Raw genomic sequence first — 20,528 nt, 5'->3', positions numbered from 1 at the left:
TGTATGACTTTCTTCTGCTGAACACAAAGAACAATTTTTAGAAGAATATCTCACCTCTGTGGGTACACATAATGAAAGTGAATGGTGATCAGACCTTTATAGCTCCAAAATTAACATATAGGAAACAGAATTAATCGATAGTATTCCAGTTTGGGTAAGAAACAGATACGCATTTAAGTACTTTTTTACCCTAAATCTCCACTTTGACTTTCGGTTTTACATTCGAAAGTCACATGTGGTGACTCTTTAGTTTCAATTTTACATTTTAAAGTGTAAGTGAACGTGGAGATTATTGTTCTGTTTCTCATTTACAACTATTATATTGCTTCTGAAGACATGTATTTATCCATTGGTATCATATGGATTACTTTTAATGCTTCCTTTATTTGATTTTTGGAGCTACAAAGGTCTGATCACCATTCACTTGCATTGTATGGACCTACAATGCTGAGATATTCTTCTAAAAATCTTAATTTGTGTTCTGCCGAGGAAAAAAAGAGAGAGAATTTTCATATTTGGGTGAACTGTCCCTTTAAGCATTCCAATGACAGACATAGAAACATTGCCTCAACCAATACTCCAAAATAGTTTTGCAACAATTTGTTGTTATTTTACCAATAGTAAATTGGGGAGTTTTTGGGAAACCAGTCTGAAATGAATCATTATTTTTAAAGTTCATTTGGTTACCCTAGTGGTGCAGAAATTACGCACTTCTCTCTTAAGCACCAGTTTACATTTAAATGAATCCCACAAACCTTAATGAAGTACAGTATTTCCACATGCAAACTTGCCATGTGTCATTAGGATTTTCCTTATGTATGAGATTTATTGTCAGTTTGAACAATGCATGATCTTACTGTCAACATAGCAAGAAGAAGAGATTAATATTCCCTAAAATGATTGTATGGCTTGAAAGCTGTTTATTAGATTGATCCGTGGTAACTATTTAACTGTTTTTAAACTCTTTTATTTATCTGCTATTGTTGTGCACCCTGCAGCCCAGTATTGTCTAATGTAATTTAATCAGGTTAAAAGCGGTGGTGTCAACTATTTTCCTGAAGGCGGCCACCCTTGTACATCAGTTACTCTGCTAATGAGCACTGCCACACAAGACAAGCCTCATCATAGATTTATGATGAGAATTTTAAGTATTCTTATGCTGCACAACCCCTACTGTTTGCTATTGTTTATTTACAAGTGGGAGCCTGTTAGAATCACAAAACAAATACTGCTCATCAATGTGTTGTTGTTCTTATTTTCTTAAACTCCAGACAGACAGCAAAATGTCAACCTGTCTGCAATAATATGTTGTTTTCTCAACAGTTCTCTATCCAGTCGGGTGTCAGACTAGAATGAGTTTGTTGACACAAAGTTCAGTTGGATATTTGCTTAAGCAAATTATTCTATGCAAAATATGTATTCTAAAAATGAAAACTTTATTGGCAGTAGATTCTATTTCCAAAGTCTAAGAGTGTCCAGTGGAAAAAACACTTACAGTATTTTATCCAAAACCTAATTTTCTTTGTTGAAGTCTTATAAAGAGAGCACTAGGACTACTTTTATATAATGAAAATGAGTGGCCAGGATATTCTTTTATTTTTTTCTCCCCCTTTCTCCCCCGTTTGGAATGCCCAATTCCCAATGTTCTTTAAGTCCTTGTGGTGGCGTAGTGACTTGCCTCAATCCGGGGTGGCGTAGGACGAATCTCCTCCACGTCTGAGATGTCAATCCACGTATCTTATCAAGTGGATTGTTGAGCGTGTTACCACGAAGACACCGCGCGTGTGGAGGCATCACGATATTCTACACATACTCGCACAACTCACCCTGCGCACCACCTAGAGCGAGAACCACATTATAGCGACCACGAGGAGGTTACCCCATGTGACTCTACCCTCCCTAGCAACTGGGCCAATTTGGTTGCTTAGGAGACCTGGCTGAAGTCACTCAGCATGCCCTGGATTCAAACTTGCTACTCCAGGGGTGGTAGTCAGAGTCTTTACTTGCTGAGCTACCCAGGCCCCGGCCAGGGTATTTATTTTTTTTTTTTTGTGATCCAATTAAGAAAGTCATACAGGTTTGGAAATATATGAGGCTGACCTTATAATAACGCAATTTTCATTTTTGGGTAAACAATTCCCAAAGCTGCACTACGGAATATTTTTTGGTTAAAACTAAATGCCATTATTGATTGAGTATATAAAAAACAGTTTTCAAAACAATGTCTTCACCTTACCCTGATTCACTACATTAAGCCTACAAAAATTATTTGTATTTGATGATTTGAGCTGTCAGGTTGGATTTGGTGCGATATTACAGGCTTATATCATACATCCTTATGTCATTACGTCATATCCGTAAACACAGAGAAGAAGTACCGGTTGTCACATGTTCTGGCTGGGGAAACTATGCTGTTCAGTTCATTCAGTCAGTCAAGCAATTCAAGCATATATACTTCTTAAGTTAATGAAAGATTATTATTGCCCCTCATATCAATAATCTTTTGAGACTGTCTACGTTTTTACATTATTTTTAAAGACAGTTATTACCTTTGTTAGTTAACTCCTTAGTGTGAAATAAACCTCAATTATCTAATTATCTACAGAATGTTGTGGTAAAGGAAAGATTAGAATAGTTTTTGATGATCTAATTTAGCATGTCCATGAATACTGTATTTGAAGGACTCGTTTTGTTTCCAAGCAAGTCAACGTCATGGTTTACTCCGAATCCACAACAAGCGCTGTGCCAAGCTACTAAACGAATGAAGATCAAATCAAATCAAATCAAATCACTTTATTGTCACACTACCATGTACACAAGTGCAACAGTAGGTGAAATTCTTGTGTGCAGTTCCGAGCAACATAGCAGTCATGACAGTGACGAGACATATACCAATTACAATAAACAACATACTTACACAAAACAATTTACATATCAAATGTACACATACTTACACAAAACAATTTACAAATCAGATGTACACATACTTACACAACACAATAATTATATACAATGCAGAATATAGAACAGAATATACAATACAATAAGTGGGAGTATATGAAATATATATGTGTATATATATATATATAGCAGTTGTATTGAGGAGAATATGTTGACAGTCCAGTGTGAGATTATAGCTGAATAAAGTGCAGTGCTAATTATTGATCCTGATAGATCAAGAGTTCAACAGTCTGATTGCTTGGGGAAAAAGCTATCATGTAGTCGGCTGGTGCGGGTCCTGATGCTGCGATACCGCCTGCCTGATGGTAGCAGTGAGAACAGCCCATGACTTGGGTGACTGGAGTCTCTGATGATCCTCCGAGCTTTTTTCACACACCGCCTGGTGTATATGTCCTGGAGGGAGGGAAGCTCACCTCCGATGATGTTCCTGGCAGTTCGCACCACCCTTTGCAGGGCTTTGCAGTTGTGCGCGGTGCTATTGCCATACCAGGCGGTGATGCAGCCAGTCAGGATGCTCTCTACAGTGCTGGTGTAGATGGATGCCATTTCATAGAGGTGGAGGTAGATGACCCCCCCCCCCTCCTCCTTACTAAAACTGTGATAACAAAGAAAATAAAATTACATGTTGCTTTCCGGTTGCATTTGTAAACACAGCTGAAAACTGTCCATTACTAACATACGTTGACTACACACGAAATGTAACAAAAATTCAGAGGGAAACTTGTATGAGTTTTCTGTAAATTCCACTGATAGGAGTGGCCTAAACAATTAATAATTTCTTACCTTTCCAACAAAAAAGAAGCAACATCATTACTACTGGGGCATTACTAATTTCCGTCATTAAATCTTTCCACCTTGTGTATGCCGTACCGATGTTTACTCTAGTTTTTTGCCTTTGCTGGTCTTACTGTCTTCTTGCTTCTGACCTTTTTTGCTTCTTCAGCAGTACAGCTACTGAATCTCCTGTTGTCTCCACTTATGGAAGCATGATAATAATTATATTCCATTGTATTCTTTTTGCTCTTCGCATCACCAAACAACACTGCAGTAAGCATAGAAACATGTATCTATGCTGAACATGCCAACTTTCAGCTGCGAGCGGCACCTTCTCCTTGTTTGTTCATGGCTATATTAATCCCCTTGTGTGTCATATCCTTTGCGGGATTGTTAAATGTTCTGTGTTGCTCGGTGTTGACTGAGTGTTTGAAGCATTGTTGTTTGATGTTAAGTACTAACCTCACACTCTCAGCCTAGTTGGTCCTGTCTCGTGTATCTGTTGGTTGCCCGTGTGTCGGGTGTGTGGTTGCCTTCCAGTTTGCTGCATGTCAGCTGGGCTTCCAAGGAGGACACCTCGTCTCTGCCCATGTGTCGGGTGTGTGGTTGCCTTCCATTTTGCTGTGTATCAGCTAAGCTTCTAGGAGGATTGCACCATTCCATTCCTGACTTCTAGAACACACAGAGACTATTATTTTTTGTTAATAAATTCTCTGAACTTTTTCCTCTGCTCTTGGGTCTGTTTGTGCTTGCTATCGCTCGTTACAGCTGTACAATATAATACAAAATTAATAAGTAAATAAATATCACAAATTTCATCCCTTAACCCTTGTGCGTCAATAAAAAAAAGTTACTCCGAGGTACTTCGAGGATCAAAATGTCCACGTCAAAAAACTGCCATAATAATATTATATATTAATATATTTTTTCCACTTTCAATTAGTAAATTATTTTAATCAATGTCAGTTCTGATCATAACTACCAAATATTCATTCATTTTCAGGATGTTATACCTTTAAATGCCAGTTTGTCTAAATAATGCTGCTGTTGTTGTTGTTTTTTTATGAAAAGAAACACAATTAATTATTTTCCATATACAAAATGCTGAGGGGAATTTGTATTGGGTCGCACAAGGGTTAAACTGGTAAGTGAAGTACAATACAAACATTAATAGTAGATAAAACACTTGATTAATCATATTAAAATATGCTGGTAACTGCTGGTGATTGAGTATAGTCTCCTGTTCTCTACGTATGTAAAACCGCTTTGAGTGTATTGTCAGAAAAGCATTTAGTATACAATGTATTAATTCAAAATAAGTAAATACAAGTGTTGTTTATCTGTATCAAAGTAAGTTATATTCCAGTTTTAAATGTTTAATAGAATACAGTGCCAAAATACAACACACATAAAGTTTTTGGAGTGGTGGTGGCGTAGTGGGCTAAAGCACTAAGCTGTTAAGCAGAAGGTTGTCGGTTCAATCCCCACAGCCACCACCATTGTGTCCTTGAGCAAGGCACTTAACTCCAGGTTGCTCTGGGGGAATTGTGCCCGTAATAAGGGCTCTGTAAGTCATTTTGGATAAAAGCGTCTGCCTAATGCATATATGTAAATGTAAAGTGTTCTTCTGCAAATTGCTTTCAATTTTAAATTTCAACCAAGAGAGCACAAAGTTCCATAGTGCAGCTTTAAATGCTTTTTTCTTGTCTGACTAAATAGCCCCACTCTGTAGATTTCTGTGTCCCTTGTTTGTCTCATTATTGTGTCCCTTTCTTGCAGTCCAGCCTCACATTACTAAGCTAAGGAATGTGACTGCTGTGGAGGGAAACGCTGCTATGATCTCCTGCAAGGCTGAAGGTGAACCTTTACCAGAAATCTCCTGGAGGAGAGCAAGTGATGGGCACAGCTTTTCAGATGGAGACAAGGTAACCTATGCAAGGGGTGTTCATCAGAACTCACACAATAGAAAGAAGAAAAAAAAAAGAGCAAAAACAGCACCAAATTCTAGTAACTTTAGGAGCAGAAATAATTTCTTGAGTGCTATTGTGTATAATTGAAGGATTGAAGTTCACCCAAATATGAAAATTCTCTCCTCATTTGCTCACCCTCATGCATTCCCAGATGTGTATGCCCTTTTTGTTCTGCAGAACACAAATACACACAAAAAGATTTTTAAAAGAATACCTCAGTTCTAAAGGTCCATTCAGTGCAAGTGAATGATGACCAGAACTTTGAAGATCCAAAAAGGACATAAAGGCTTATCCATACGAATCCAGTGGTTAAATCCATCTTCTGAAGCGATATGATAGGTGTGGGTGAGAAACAGATCAACATTTAAATCCTTTTTTACTGTAAATCTTTCACATACTTTTATTTTTGCCAATTCACATTCTTCATGCATATTGCAACCTACTGGTTAGGGAGGAGAATTTGTAGTTAAAAAGGACCTTAATATGTATCCGCTTCTCATTGACACCTATCATTTTACTTCAGAAGACATGGATTAAACCACTGGACTTGTATGAATTACTTTTATGCTGCCTTTATGTACTTTTTAACTTAAAAATTCTGGCAACCATTTGCTTGCATTAAATTGACAAACTGAGCTGAGATATTCTTCTTAAAATCTTTGTTTGTGTTCAGCTGAACAAAACACATCCAGGATGGCATGAGGGTGAGAAAATTATAATTTTTCTATCAGCAATAGTTTTTTGGTTAAACTATCCCTTTAAGGCAACTATCCCGTCATACAAAAATAAAACAATAACTATTTTGTCAACTTTTGTTTTGACAAATCAGTTTCATTGTTGGCTCGGTGACTTCATATGTCTTTGTAGGGCACTGGGAGCTACAGATGTTCAATTTCAGTTACAGAATCTGCAAAAATGTAACCTAAACATATTTTTACTAGCTAACATTCAACTTAGTGACCCAGCAAATGGACGTAAACTACCTTACATTTAAAGTGCTACAGATTAGCTGAACTGTATCCATCCCATTACTTACAGAACATTCACAGTGTATTTAGCAACCTATGGCCTCCTAAACTTAAATGCAAACATATAATTTACCAATCATGTTGTTATTGGTGGATATGATCACATCAAGCTAGTATGGATCATAGGTATCAAATCTGTACTGTAAAGGCACAACTGCATATCCATGAACAAGTCATTCCACTTAACATGGATTGCTATGGAATAAATTATTTAAATAGCTACTCATTGAAACATCAGCAAGCTTTTGCTCCAGAAAAAAAGAGTCTAGCAACAACACTGCCCTACACTTATCAAACCTAGGGCATTTGCATTGCACATGCAAATGTCCATACACGTGTGTGTAATGTATTTTGCGAGGCATGTATTTCTAACCCCATTTCCTCTCAGTCAGTAAACAGTGTAGCATTTTACCAGCACATTAACTGCCAGATATGTGTGACGTTCAATCTTTGCTCATGCCTACTGTACTAGTCATGGACATTAGACAGTATAATAGACTAGCAAGCAGAGACACAGCCCTGAGGCACACTCAGTCTGTTTACCAGTTGAGGACTGAAGAAGGCTTTGTGTGCTCCAATAATGCTCCACAGTTCATACCGGCGCAGCCTGTGTCTGCTCTGAATGCGAATGTGGCCTGCAGAATGGCAAATGCGTTTGGAGCAACCAGCTGGGAAAGATGATGGCAACAGAAACTGTCAAAGATCATTAGAATGCTGTGAAAAGCGGTTTGTTGCCGTGAACAATAGAGGCAAACGGAGCCTCATCCCAGGGAGAAACTGTGAAAAGACTCCCCATCACAGTTAATCTAGCGAGAGCTACTCGGGTAACGATTTGAATAGCCTGCATGGCTTGGAAAGGAAAGAGGATTCATACAAATAGTTGTTGTAGAGCAGCAATGCTTGCCCGCCACTCAATATGAACAAAATTAGTTTGATTCAAGCAGCTTTTTCAGAGGTGCGGAGATGTGGAGGTGTGGCAGGGGAGAGTTAATCTGCTACTGTGACACAGGGGGTGCAACAGAACCTGTGCTCTGAATTCAGAAGTTACAAACAATTGATCTGGGAGCCACTTCCCTCCACTCCGTTTTACTCCTAATGCTTAAAGTAAGTGTTCAAAATGGACACCAATTCACTGCTTAGTTAAATTGTCAGAGCTTTCCGGTGTTGACTTATTCAGCGTTTTTTGTTTATAGCAGCTTACAGGGGCCACTTAACAACCTGTCTCAATATGTATCACTTCGAAAAAATAATAAGAAAACAGATGTTTATAGGACACGAAGGGTAACTAAAACCAGCTTAAAGTGGTATGTGGTCTTAAATGGTTTACTAGCTAGTCCAAGTTGGTCATTTAATAGCTTAAACTAGCCTAAGGTGGTTTGCTAGTCTTAGTCGGTTTAAGCTGGTCCAGGTCTGGCCAAGCTATTTGGTCTTCCAGCCTGACTGTCTTACAAGAGCTCAAAACCCAAAATCAGACTGGCCAGACCAGGCTAGGAGACCAGCTAAAGGTTCTCAAAGTGTTCTGCCACGCGGTGGGTGGGGGGCATGGAGGTATTGCAAGGGGGGTGTGGAAGACTGACCCTTCCTCAAATTTCGTTACACATTTACACATTCAACAAAAATAGTGAAATAGCACATAAGAACTGATGTGCGCAATTTATTTTTCTCTGCCTTTTCTCTTGCCTTGTTTAAACTTTCGCCATACACTGCAGCACATCCTGCTCGCCCAGCTCTTGATATCCCAAAGCATTGATATCAAATGCGCTCATTTAAACAAGGTCATTCTTGCATGCGCCTCAGTTTCAAATGAGTGACGAGGTGAATTAACAATTAAATTTGGGTCTGTATCATGGATATGCAGTCTGTTCACAAAACATATGGCTTCACAAGAATTGAAATCAAAGGCACGAGTATTATGGACTCTTTTATTTGTGATTTCGGAGCTTGGATGTGGAAGTTTATCCGTATCATTAATCAGGTGCAAATTATTTTCCAGAGGTCATGGCTGCTACCGAAACAGAGCATAGACGGCGCTGACATATGATACTTTTTACTTTTTTCAGCGCTGCCTAGGATGCAACAACGGCTGTGTCTCGTTTAGAAGGTTGCATGCTAGGTAGGACGTGTCCTTTGTAGGCTGCAGTATATAAGAGTGTCCTCTTTAAACAAGTATCGTTTAAACGAGACGGCCTTCATAGAACAAACGAAAACGGAAAGAAACATGGTTGCTATGACAGCACGCCACTCATTAACAAGCACGAGCACTTTGAGTGAGAAGGGAACAAAGTCCCTCTGGAAGGGAATGTATGAGGTACATTTTTGCAAAGAAAATTGATTTTACAGGTTTACCTTTAGTCTAATACTTTATTTTAATGATATATTAATATAATTATACATATTATATACTCTGCACCCATCTACTGAGCTACTTCAACTTGGGAATAAACATTCCTTACGTTTGAACATAATATTCACATGCAAATTGGTGTCATTTTTTTAGACATTTCCGTTGAAGCAAAGAATCGTGGGTTATGAGTGCCCACGAAGGATACACCTCATGCATCCTCCGAATTCCCATGAAAGAGGGCTGCATTTGAAGGCTGCATTCGAATTGTCTTACTCGCTTTTCTGAAATGCGACTGCCTCGATGACGTATGCGGCCGACAAATGCGACCTCCGGAGGACTCATCCTTCCAAACGAGACACAGCCAACCGCAGTCATTTATTATTACGAATGATTAGAAGATTTTTTTTTTTTAAATGTGAAAGTTTTTCTTGTTTCAAAGAGAGATGTGTCCCGAAAAATTGAGAAGCACTGAGCTAGTATAAAATAGTAGTTTTTGCAGGATTGCTTAATACATCAATTGCTTTTGAGGATGAAATAATCACTGAATTTGCCAAAATTCACCAGATTATTGAATATCACATTTTTCAAATATTTTAAATCTTGAATAAGTTTTGATAATGGCATGTAGTAGCAAGTGAAGCATATATCCATGAGTATAACTTCATATTCTGATTTATTCACTTAGTTACTTAGTTTACGGTTATGTCTGTGAGATAGTCTGTACTGAGGTTTTCTGTTCTGTACCTAAACTAGCTGTGCTATTTTATTTTATTTTTTCAGTCACATGTGGAGACTGCCACAATAAATCAATTATTTTCCCTTGCTGGTCTTTTAATATGGTATGGTATATCTCCTAAACACATCATGACAATACCAACTGTCATTGATCGCTTTACATTTCAGTTAGAATGCTCTTAAAGTCTAAGTGGGTGGTTTTTGGCCAATATAATCTGCAATACAGTGCAGACTAAACTTGGGCCTGAAAGAAAAAACAGCTACCGTATACCACAAACAAGCTTGATCACCTTAAGTTGGTATGACCTGGTTTTTCCAGCAGGGAGTGGCTGTAAATGGGTCTGGCTGCTGTAATGCATGTGTCAGTGTGGAGATTAGTGACTGACTGAAGACAATTTTGGTCAGATGGGATGATGAGTGGGGTGCTGAGACAGGAAGACAGCCCTCAAAACTGTCATCACGCTCTGCCTCTCATTAACCACACTACTGCTCACTCTCACTAATCAAAACTGGCACTGCCACACATCCCTCTACTGCTTATTATGCATTGTATGCTTCAGAGGGCAGTGAGGAAAACCGAAGAGTTGATTTACATCTGAGCTATGCTGTGTGCTGCTGAAACAGGGATCTGTGTGATGTCGGCTGGAGTTGTTTGCCTTTAAGATGGTTAAACAGTCTGAGATCCATGTTTGTACGAGCCTCCAACTGTTTACGTCCCTTTGGGACCTGCAGTGTGGTCAGTGCTAATAATCTAGTCTGGAACCAGACAACAACTGATTCACATTTCTTTTGCCAATGGCTAAAAAATATAAAAACAAAAATAAAATAAAAAACATTATAAAACAGATAGTTTAGACTATAAAATCTTATTGGATTAGCCATGTTGTACTTTATGCTGTGGTAAATTAGCCGATATATGCACACTTTTAGACATCAATGGAATTCTATATTAATTCAGCAAATCTGTATATCTAAAATGTCACTTGCTGTTATGTTATGGACTATATAACATGGCAGTAATATTATTTATTATAGATATCATTGTTATTTTTAAAGGGATAGCTCACCCAAAAATTTAAAATAAATTATCATAATTTACTCACCCTTATGCCATCCCAGATGTGCATGACTTCTTCTGCTGGACTCAAATGAAGATATTTAGTGGAATATGTCAGCTCTCTGGGTCCATTTAATGCAAGTGAATGGGTGCCAGAATTTTGAAGCTCCAAAATGCACATTAACACAAAATGATGTGATGGGTTCATCACATCTGAAATGGCATGATTTTAATTAAGTGAACTATCTCTTTAATGGTAAATGTCACTTTATTGTCTGATTGTGTTTAAATAACTGTGGCTTACTGGTTTATTATTATGTTGTTATTTTTTATCTTTTTTTTTTTTGTCTTTTTGCCTTTCATCAAACAGGAAAGTGTAGGGCGACTGAAAGTTATTGGCGAAAGACATGAGCTAATGGGACCAATACATGATGCAGTCGTGTAATGCTTACAGTTTTATAGTTTCTCTAAAGCATTTTTTTCTCTGGCACTTTGAAAGTTCCTGTGTTTGTTTAGAATGACACACTAAGACCCGCCCCAACAACATTGCTCAACCAATGAGTTGGGGGTCGGACTATCTCTTTTTTTTTTTTTACCAACGGCAGACGGAGGGCATATTCAGAAATCTGTTTTGAAAACAAAGGTTGGTTTTGTAATTCCGTTAGGTGGCACTAGTGGCTTAGAAATTACATACTTCAGCTTTAATTAAACACTTGACCAATTTTTGTATCATCGAGAACCTTGATATACAAAATGATTAGACAAAAGACGTAAAAGAGACAAGTCCTGTGCCAACTAATGAGTAAATAGAGAACCAAAATCCCAAGTCTTAATTCAAAGGTCAGACAGAAGTGTGGGGGAGGTTAGATGTTGTTCTCTACCTGTTTATCGTGACAAATCTAATCATGGATGAAAAGTTTAGATGAAACACTTGAGGTGTGTTAAGAGTCTAAACCTGTCTGTGCACTATTCCTCCCAATGAGGCCTTTATAAACCTGTCTATCTTCATGTCTTAAATGTTAAATCCCTACTTACTGCTATTAGGCAATTTTTATACTACAACATTCACTCTCTGATTTTCCAGTTTGTGTGCTTTTCAAATATCTGGAGTGTGTGTGTGTGCGCGTGTGTGTGTGCGTGCGTGTGTGCATGTGTGTTATGTCCTTTGTAGAGTTCAGATGGCCGTGTGGAGGTGCGAGGGCGTTATGGTGAATCCATGCTGACTATTGTGGGAGTCAGACTGTCCGACTGGGGACGCTTTGACTGTGAGGCTCTCAGCAGGATCGGAGGACATCAGAAGAGCATGTTCCTAGACATTGAGTGTGAGTGGTGTAAATTAGTGGTTCTTAACAGGTTGTGCTTCAGAACCCAGTCTTTACATTGGACATGATGTAGGAACCCAACAAAGATCGTAAAGCAAACAAAAATGTCCTGAAAATTAAACACTGAGATTAATTATACATTGAAATATAACCATAAACTACATAGGCCCAGCAATATGCATAATTATTAATGTGACATTAATATGTCTCTTTAATTTTCAATCAAATTCAGTAAATTTCCAATGTTGTCAATGTGCTTATTCACCTCACAAAAACAAATGTGTTTATGCTTTTTGTGTGCTGCAATTGAATCACAAAAGGATATTTATTGTGTTGCTAATGAGCCTGTATTAAACATATTCTGTTTTATCTACACTACATTACAGTTTTTGTTGAAGGATCAAGGGCATGTCACACTGCCTGTTTTACATGTTCGCATCTCCCTTATTTGGCCAGTTTCTGCCAAGTGACAGATTAATTTGTCCCAAAATACTGTAGAGTTACGTTGAATGCACAGTATTTGGCATCAAAAACATTCAAATGCACAGTCTTTGGCATAAAAAAACACAAACCAGCAGTTAAGAACCACTGGAGTAATCGTGATGAAGAAAATTCTCATTACGTCACAATCTGTGACCTTTGATTTCATTTGCTATCATATCAAACCACTCATCTGCGATGCAATATCAGATCAGACCTTTAGCATATGGGGAGGTGTGGCATCGGTGCATTGTGGTGGAGTTGGAGGGGGGTGATTGAGTTAGGACCACTTGCAGCAGCAGGGTAGATGTGTACCTCATTATGGGGGTGCGCTGAAATGGACCATCTAGCAGTGTTGCTAATATACCCATTCATTCAGTCTCCATCCATCACAATGTGACACTGTGGGGCTGCATCCATCTCTTTAATGGAAAAATGGGTGTGTTTGTGTATGCTGGTCTGTCAGTGTGTACTTATGTGTGTATGATGATGTGTGTGGGTGTAAGACTGAGAAATCACTTATAATGCAGCATTTCCCCATACCAGGCTCACTCTCCCTCACTGCATCTCTCTTACATACCGCCAAATGAAATCTACCACCACCCACTGTGTTTGCAATGGGAGAAGGGGGCTGTGGTTTGCGAAGGTTGTTTTGCAAAATTAAGAGGAAACCTGTGAGAAGTGCGCATACCTAAGATTCTGTTTGATTAAGAGCCCATGTTTACCCAGGTGCAAACACTCCATGATTAAACTTTTGGTTTGCGTGTATGTGTGTGCATGGAAACTCATACCTGGTTGGTATGTGCCAGGATTTAATTTAGGCTTTGGACAGCTAATCTTGATTGAGTTTATGTAATGGATGACTGCTAGCTGAGCCAACATTCACACTAAAAGCTTTTGGGAGTGACAACCACATTTTAATGCAAGATTGAATCACCTCAACTATCTTCCAGTAAATGTACGCAATACAGAAGTCACTCCAGAAATTGGAATAATTGACATAAATATAGCATCACTTTTGCAACTGGTGGCTGTGAACATGAAACATAGATGCAACAGTTAAACATGTCTGGTGTACGCTATTTTTTATTAAAGTAATATAAGAAAATTAATATGTATTATTATTAGGGCTGTCGATTTAACGCATTAATTCAGTGCGATTAATTTGACTAAAAATAACATGTTAAAAAAATTTGCGCCATCAATCGCAATCCCCCTGGACCATAATATGGAAGATTCCTGACAAATGCAGGCTTGTAGTACCACCTGTTTACTCCAGAGGGCAGTAATTGAAATTTCAGCTGTGTGTCAATGCACACAAACATGCGGTACGTTCTTGCGCTCAAAACACTTGATGGAGTGCAAATCCGAACGAAGGGATCTCAAGATGTGTTTAAAGATTGAGTATTAAACTATATTTAACTTGACCTAAAATAGTTATGTTTATGACTCAACGCACCCAAGACGCAACACAAGCATGTCTGACGCAGATGTTCATTGACGGGTCCTTAAACAAGCCCTCATAATAAATCTCCAACTGATTGACAAATTCACTTGTGAAATAGATTGCTGTGAACTGTGTGCCAATGATTGACTTATGATCAATAATATGGTAGTAAACAATACATTGTATTCTAAAGCTGCTTTTTGTATGGTCTTATTAATGATGAACTCTTCTGCCACAAGAATGTAATGCATTTTAATTATCATTTTAATATATATATCATTTTTAAATATTTAAAGATAACTATGTGTAATTATTTCATCAATATAGTATATTGAATTATTGTTATATGAGGGGCTTTCTCAACAAATATTTGTATATGCGATTAATCGCGATTAATTAATCGGGACACCATGTAATTAATTTGATAAAAACAATGAATCGATTGAGAGCCCTAATTATTATCTGGCAATTTTTTGTTAATCTGCTAAAGACAGAGACGTTAACATTGTTTAATTTCTCAGGACCGTCTTGTGTTCTGGCTATCTAGTGGCCTTTTCATGTTTAATGAAGGTGAATTGTAAAGTTTTGAAATTTTATAATATACTCTGTATCAGCAATTACAATATAGTTATCACATTTGTTTATGATAAAAAATTTTATCAGGATAATTGACTGAAGCTTACTTTCAGTTTTTCCAATTATGCTTTTTTTATTTTATTTAATATAACAAAAATGAATTTAGTTTTTGTTTTAGTTTTCATCAGCAATACTCATATGAGAAGTGACGGATACATATAGCTGCAGTGAATTAGTATTTATTTAGCACTCTTTCACAGATGCTCCGAAGTTCCAGACCAACCATACCATATTTTTCTCATGGGAGGGGAACCCAGTCAACATCAGCTGTGATGTTATGTCTAACCCTCCAGCCACAATGCTGTGGAGACGAGACAAACTGACCATCTCCAGTGAGGGTGCTGGAAATATGCGTGTGCACAGTGCACCTGGGAGATCGCTGCTTGAGGTAACCCACACACTGCTCATTTAAATAACACCCAAGGAGGTACGTTTCTACTATTACTGATGCATTTGTCATTAATTTTTTAATAGCCATCCACCTTAGAAATAAATGTCAAATGACAGATTATTCTGCATCTGAAATCCTTGCATTAGATGCAAATAATTTTTTTTAAGTGTCCTTAAAAAAATGTATCACTGGTGAAACATATTATAGTAATAACAAAAACATGCTTTATGCTTACCTCAGCAAAATGAAAAATAAAAATACTAAAAACACATTCTGAGCACTATAGAATACACAAAAGAAAAACAGGTCCTATCATACTTGGAATCCAAAAGTCTGAACTCACATTGGAAATTGGGGATTCTGGAAAGTTTTAGGATTTTGAAAAATTTTACATCAACATTTTTGATGAAAATCAAAATCAAAATAAAAATCCTAAAACTTTTCAGAATCCCCAATTCATATTCAAGTAATATTGGTAACAATTTACAATAAGATTTTATTCATTAATATAAGTTTATGCATTAGGTATCATTAACGAACAATGAACAAAATATGTTTTACAGCATTTATTCATCTTTGTTAATGTTAGTTAATAGCAGTATAATTGTTGATTGTTACTACATGTTAGTTCACAGTGCATTAACTAATGTTAACATATACAACTTGATTTGTATATGTTGAAATTAACATTAACCAAGAATAATACGGTAACACTTTACAATAAGGTTCCATTTGTTAACTTTAACATTAGTTAACATAAACAAAAAATGAACATTACTTTTTCAGCATTTATTAATATTGGTTAATGTTAATTTCCACATATACTAGTACATTTAAATCAAAAGTTGTATTTGTTAACATTAGTTAATGCACTATGAACTAACAATGAACAATTGTATTTTTTATGTATTAACATTAACAAAGATTAATGAATGCTTTAAAAATATATATTGTTCACTGTTAGTTCATGATAGCTAATTCATTAACTAATGTTAACAAATGAAACCTTGTTGTAAAGTGTTTCCAAAATATTTAAGATTTTGCAGTATACCTAGGTCAGTTATCAAGTAAGCACATTTCCTTGCATCCATTGAAGCACACAAGATCCTCTTTGGAACATTCTCAAATCATGTTCTCTCAGCAAGGATCATCACATTTTGCACAAACTTGTGGATTCCATGCCATCTCAAGTGCATGCTGTCATTAAAGCAAAAGGGGGCATACCAAATAATTGTAAATGTAAATTTTTCAATTACAATTTTCACTTAAATTGTTATGCTTATAATATAATTTAATACTGTCTAAAAAATGTGTAAAGAAAAGCATATGAGAAACAGGCAAATAGCATGGTCACCCAAACACAACCTTGTGTGCCAACAGGTCACCCCCATGTCAGACAGAGATTTTGGCCGTTACAACTGTACAGCCAGGAACAACATTGGGATGCGCTTTCAGGAGTTTATCCTGGCACAGGCAGGTGAGTGTTTGCCTCAGGTGTCTTATTCAACTAATCTGTCTCACCTATGTGTTAGTTAGAACATTGATTGCGACATGATATAGCAACAAATGACAGTTATGACAGGCTTGGATTGAGTGGTGCTATATTGTTGATGGAAATCCATTATATTATTTCCATTGTAATGCTTGAGGCTGTATTCCACAAGTGACTCTACTTGCTCTAAAGTGACAATAAGAATACAGATCTGGTTTAAAGGTAATATGTGTTTTTACTTTTATTAAATGTTTATTGTGCTTCTTTATATTTTTTGATGGCTGTGAGTTCCAGTCCTCATTCACTGAAATAGCATGGAATCAAAAAAATATAAAGAAGCACAATAAACATTTCATAAAAGTAATCCATATGACTTCCCTTACAAAACTCAAATTTGCTGCATGTTGTTTTCACAAGTTTTTCAAGTTTGCCAGAAGTTTACACCTCTTCACCGGTAGTGGTGAACCTCCGGCAAACCTTTGTCAACAATGGACAATTTGCCGCAAATTTGCAGCAAAGTTTATTTGCATGTGAAAATTATCTGTGGCGAATTTGCCGCAAGTTTGCAGTGAACTCTCCATTTTTGTAAGGGTTGTGGAAACCTGTTTGAAAACAAGTATTATTTTTTCCAATGTCACTTGGTGCCATAGAAGTTAAACATCTCACCTTTAAAGCCATGCATAGATTTTAGCTACATCAGAAATTCCAGCCAGTCTTGATCTTGTCAAAGCTTGTCCAGGTACACATAATCTCCTCACAAATCTGAGCTCCTCGCAGATAACAATGACTTTAATATCAGACTGAATGCTATGACAGTGTTTAAGGAAACATGCATACCTTTCAAGCAGCCAGCAAAAATTAAACTCACATTTTTGATAGGGTTTACAACTAAGATTGCTCACATAATTCTGTCAGGATTGTTGTCCACTATTGTTATATTGTTTGTGTCTTTACGCGATGTCACTTGCTAATATTCAATGATGACAGAAATGTAGTGGATTCTTTATGTCTTGATGTGATTGTAACAAGGTTACTAGCTTCATGGGAAAAGAGGTGGCGGGAGCCGGCTGAACCATCAAAATAATGGTTTAATGAAAACTTTAACAAAAAGACACAGAACATAAACGCACACACTGCAGCTGCGTGTGGCTCTCTCTCTCTCCCGAACTGCCGCATACCGCTGCACTTATCCCTCTCCTCGGCTGATCAGCCTGATTGGGGGCTGGACGTGCATAGTCACGGCCTGGCCCCGCCCTTCTCCTCATCACATTGATGTTATCTCTCTTTCATATCTCATGCTAACAGACAAAGGTGAAATTGGATTATTATTATGTGGCAGCACTTCCCTTATCTGTCCGCTCGTTTCCCCTTCTATATCTCTTACTCTGTCTCACCCACTAATTGTCTCTCTTTCTCTGGCACTGTCCATGATACTCTATAACACACCTTAACTGTTCCAAAACATACAGTAGTGAGCTGCCCCATTGCCTACTGCCTATGTAGGCAGCTGCCTTCTAAGGCAGTATCCTAAATAACAGAGATGGTGTCAAAGGTGGCTGAACTTTAGCCATTGTTCACTTTCATCTTTTTCTGTACAATGACAGTGAATGGTGATTAGACTGAACATTCTGCCTAACATCTCCTTTTGTGTTCCATGGAAGAAAGAAAGTAATGACATACAGGTTTATAACAACATGAGGGAGAACTATTTTTGGGTGAACTATCCATTTAAAATGCTGTCTACATAAGTGTTGTTACAGAGGCCAAATTTGGAATGGCATACTACAATACTACTCTTACTATTTCTGCCATAGACTGATATGGCAGAGGTAGGATGAGTAGTATGCGGTAGTATGCCATTCTGAACTTAGCAAGAGCTACAGCCTTTCCCCTTCACTTCCTCTTCATGATCCTCTATAATGCTCACCTAATATGTTTCTTTGTCTTCCTGCTGCCTCTCCCTTTTTCACTGACTATTACTCCTCTCCAGCTGTCTTGGCTCTCCCATGGTCTCTCGTTTTTCTCTTCTTCTCTTGCTTGAAGAGCCAGATGCTTGTTATTCAGGGCAGGGTGTGTTCTCTCATGCCTGGCATGGTAAAAAAATAAAAAAAATAAAGAAGGAAAGATAAGAAAAGGCAAGAAAAATACGAAACCTGCCTTGGTTCCTCCATTTAGGATACCATTTGTGGACACAGTGCAACATGTTTTTGTATCAGATTGGCATTGACAACAGGCTAGTATTATTGGTACTCTTTGTGCCTGCATGGAATCTGAACCTACAGAAGCTCCATACATTTCAAATGCCCATCATTTATAATATTCAACAGGTCCTTAAACAGCACCTTGTGTGATAGATTCTTAAAAGGATAGTTCACCAAAAAATTTAAATTCTTCTGCCATTTTCTCACTTTTCATTTACTCATGTGAACATATTGGAGGATATACAGGACTTTGCAAATTGTATTTGCAATTGCGTTTTCTATTTGTGGAAGCATAAATTGAGACAAAGTCTGCCAAATTTCATTTGGAAAAGCAAAGTCCATTTGCAATTGCATCTTACGAGTTATGACCGTGTCATATTGAAAAAGTTATATTAATTACCCCGTTTGGAGCCTGCCAAAATCTCAATTCCCTTTTGCACTTGCATTTCCGATGCCTAACATAGACACCTGTCAATCAGTTTTGAGGGTGGGAGTCTATACTGTGGGACATGTTTGTATTTGGAAGTGATGTCAGAAAAAAATACACGCTAGTGATATTACAGTTTCAAGACAGCTTCAAGGTGTGTATCGGTTAAGCAGTGCAATTTCCAATGAAGCTCCATATCGAAGCATGGATTGGATTAAATTGTGAGCTGTATCCTTCAAAAAATGGTGCATTCAGCATCATAATGCATCTTCTCCATATCCATTCAAAAAGAACTCCTCTTGTCTCCTCACCAGTGTACCACCCATAGAATGTATATGGGACCGCCATGTTATGCTATTCTAAGCTGACCATGTACGCTCCCCTTTTAGAAGGGCTCTGGTCTGACAGTGCTGTCACGTGAGTGCTTCAAATTTAAGTCTAATTAGAAACGGCTTTCATATTACATTATCATATATCCTGTCTTACAAATAGTACAAAAACCACAAACTAATTAGAACACACTATTTAATTGCCTCAGACAACTTGGTTAGTCTTATTTATGTATTATTATTATTATTACTTTGAATCATATTCATTCTTATTGAAATATTTGCCACACTTTAATGTGTGAATCATATTATCAGAAGCTTAAAATGGACTAGCATTGAAAGGCTTTTATTTGTGCATAATGGGTCAAAACTTTAACAGGCGCTCCATCCAACAGATTTGCGAACCCCGGTTCATGACTGCTTTATATTTGACCAACCACCGGATGGATTTCGACACTCCACAAATTTTTCCTGAAACACTCAGCAGAAATCATCAGAGCTTCACTCAGCTTAATTTCCCATCCTTAGTGGAATGTTTAAACAATGTACACAAATGCACATCTCCTTCTTGGCCATCAACAGTAAGGAGGCAGGTGCTCTAAAATGCAGTCGATTGTGAATGACATCACTTCCAATTACAAACACGCCCCACCCCCATTTTCATGTGTCTGTCTGTGGGAGAGGGAAGCAGTAAGGCTCGTCACCTGGGCTGTAATTACTCTAACACCTGTCTCTCCCGCAGACAGACACATGACCATGCCACAAACCTGGATAACTTTCTTCTGTGGAACACCATCAGAGAAGTTCAGCACAATATCTGAGCTGTTTGCTTCCATAAAATGACATAAAATGCAATTTAAAAAAAACATTCCATTCATTTATTTAAGTACAGTAATCTTTAATAAAAAAAGTAAATAAACAACTTTTTAATATT

General features: G+C 37.5%; 1 protein-coding gene across 3 annotated transcripts in view; it reads left to right on the top strand.

The window, feature by feature from the left end:
* Positions 1-20,528, top strand: part of LOC127658766 (neural cell adhesion molecule 2-like) — a 250,492-nt gene that overhangs the window by 195,697 nt on the left and 34,267 nt on the right. For all 3 annotated transcript variants that reach the window (XM_052148260.1, XM_052148259.1, XM_052148261.1), the window contains exons 8-11: positions 5,515-5,660; positions 12,041-12,191; positions 14,955-15,142; positions 16,526-16,622. In XM_052148260.1, coding sequence (XP_052004220.1) covers positions 5,515-5,660; positions 12,041-12,191; positions 14,955-15,142; positions 16,526-16,622 — 582 coding nt within the window. The remainder of the gene's footprint in view (positions 1-5,514; positions 5,661-12,040; positions 12,192-14,954; positions 15,143-16,525; positions 16,623-20,528) is intronic.

This window comes from Xyrauchen texanus, chromosome 18, assembly GCF_025860055.1.
Source record: "Xyrauchen texanus isolate HMW12.3.18 chromosome 18, RBS_HiC_50CHRs, whole genome shotgun sequence".
NCBI classification, from domain to species: Eukaryota; Metazoa; Chordata; class Actinopteri; order Cypriniformes; family Catostomidae; genus Xyrauchen; species Xyrauchen texanus.
This window is presented reverse-complemented; position numbering and strand designations above follow the sequence as displayed.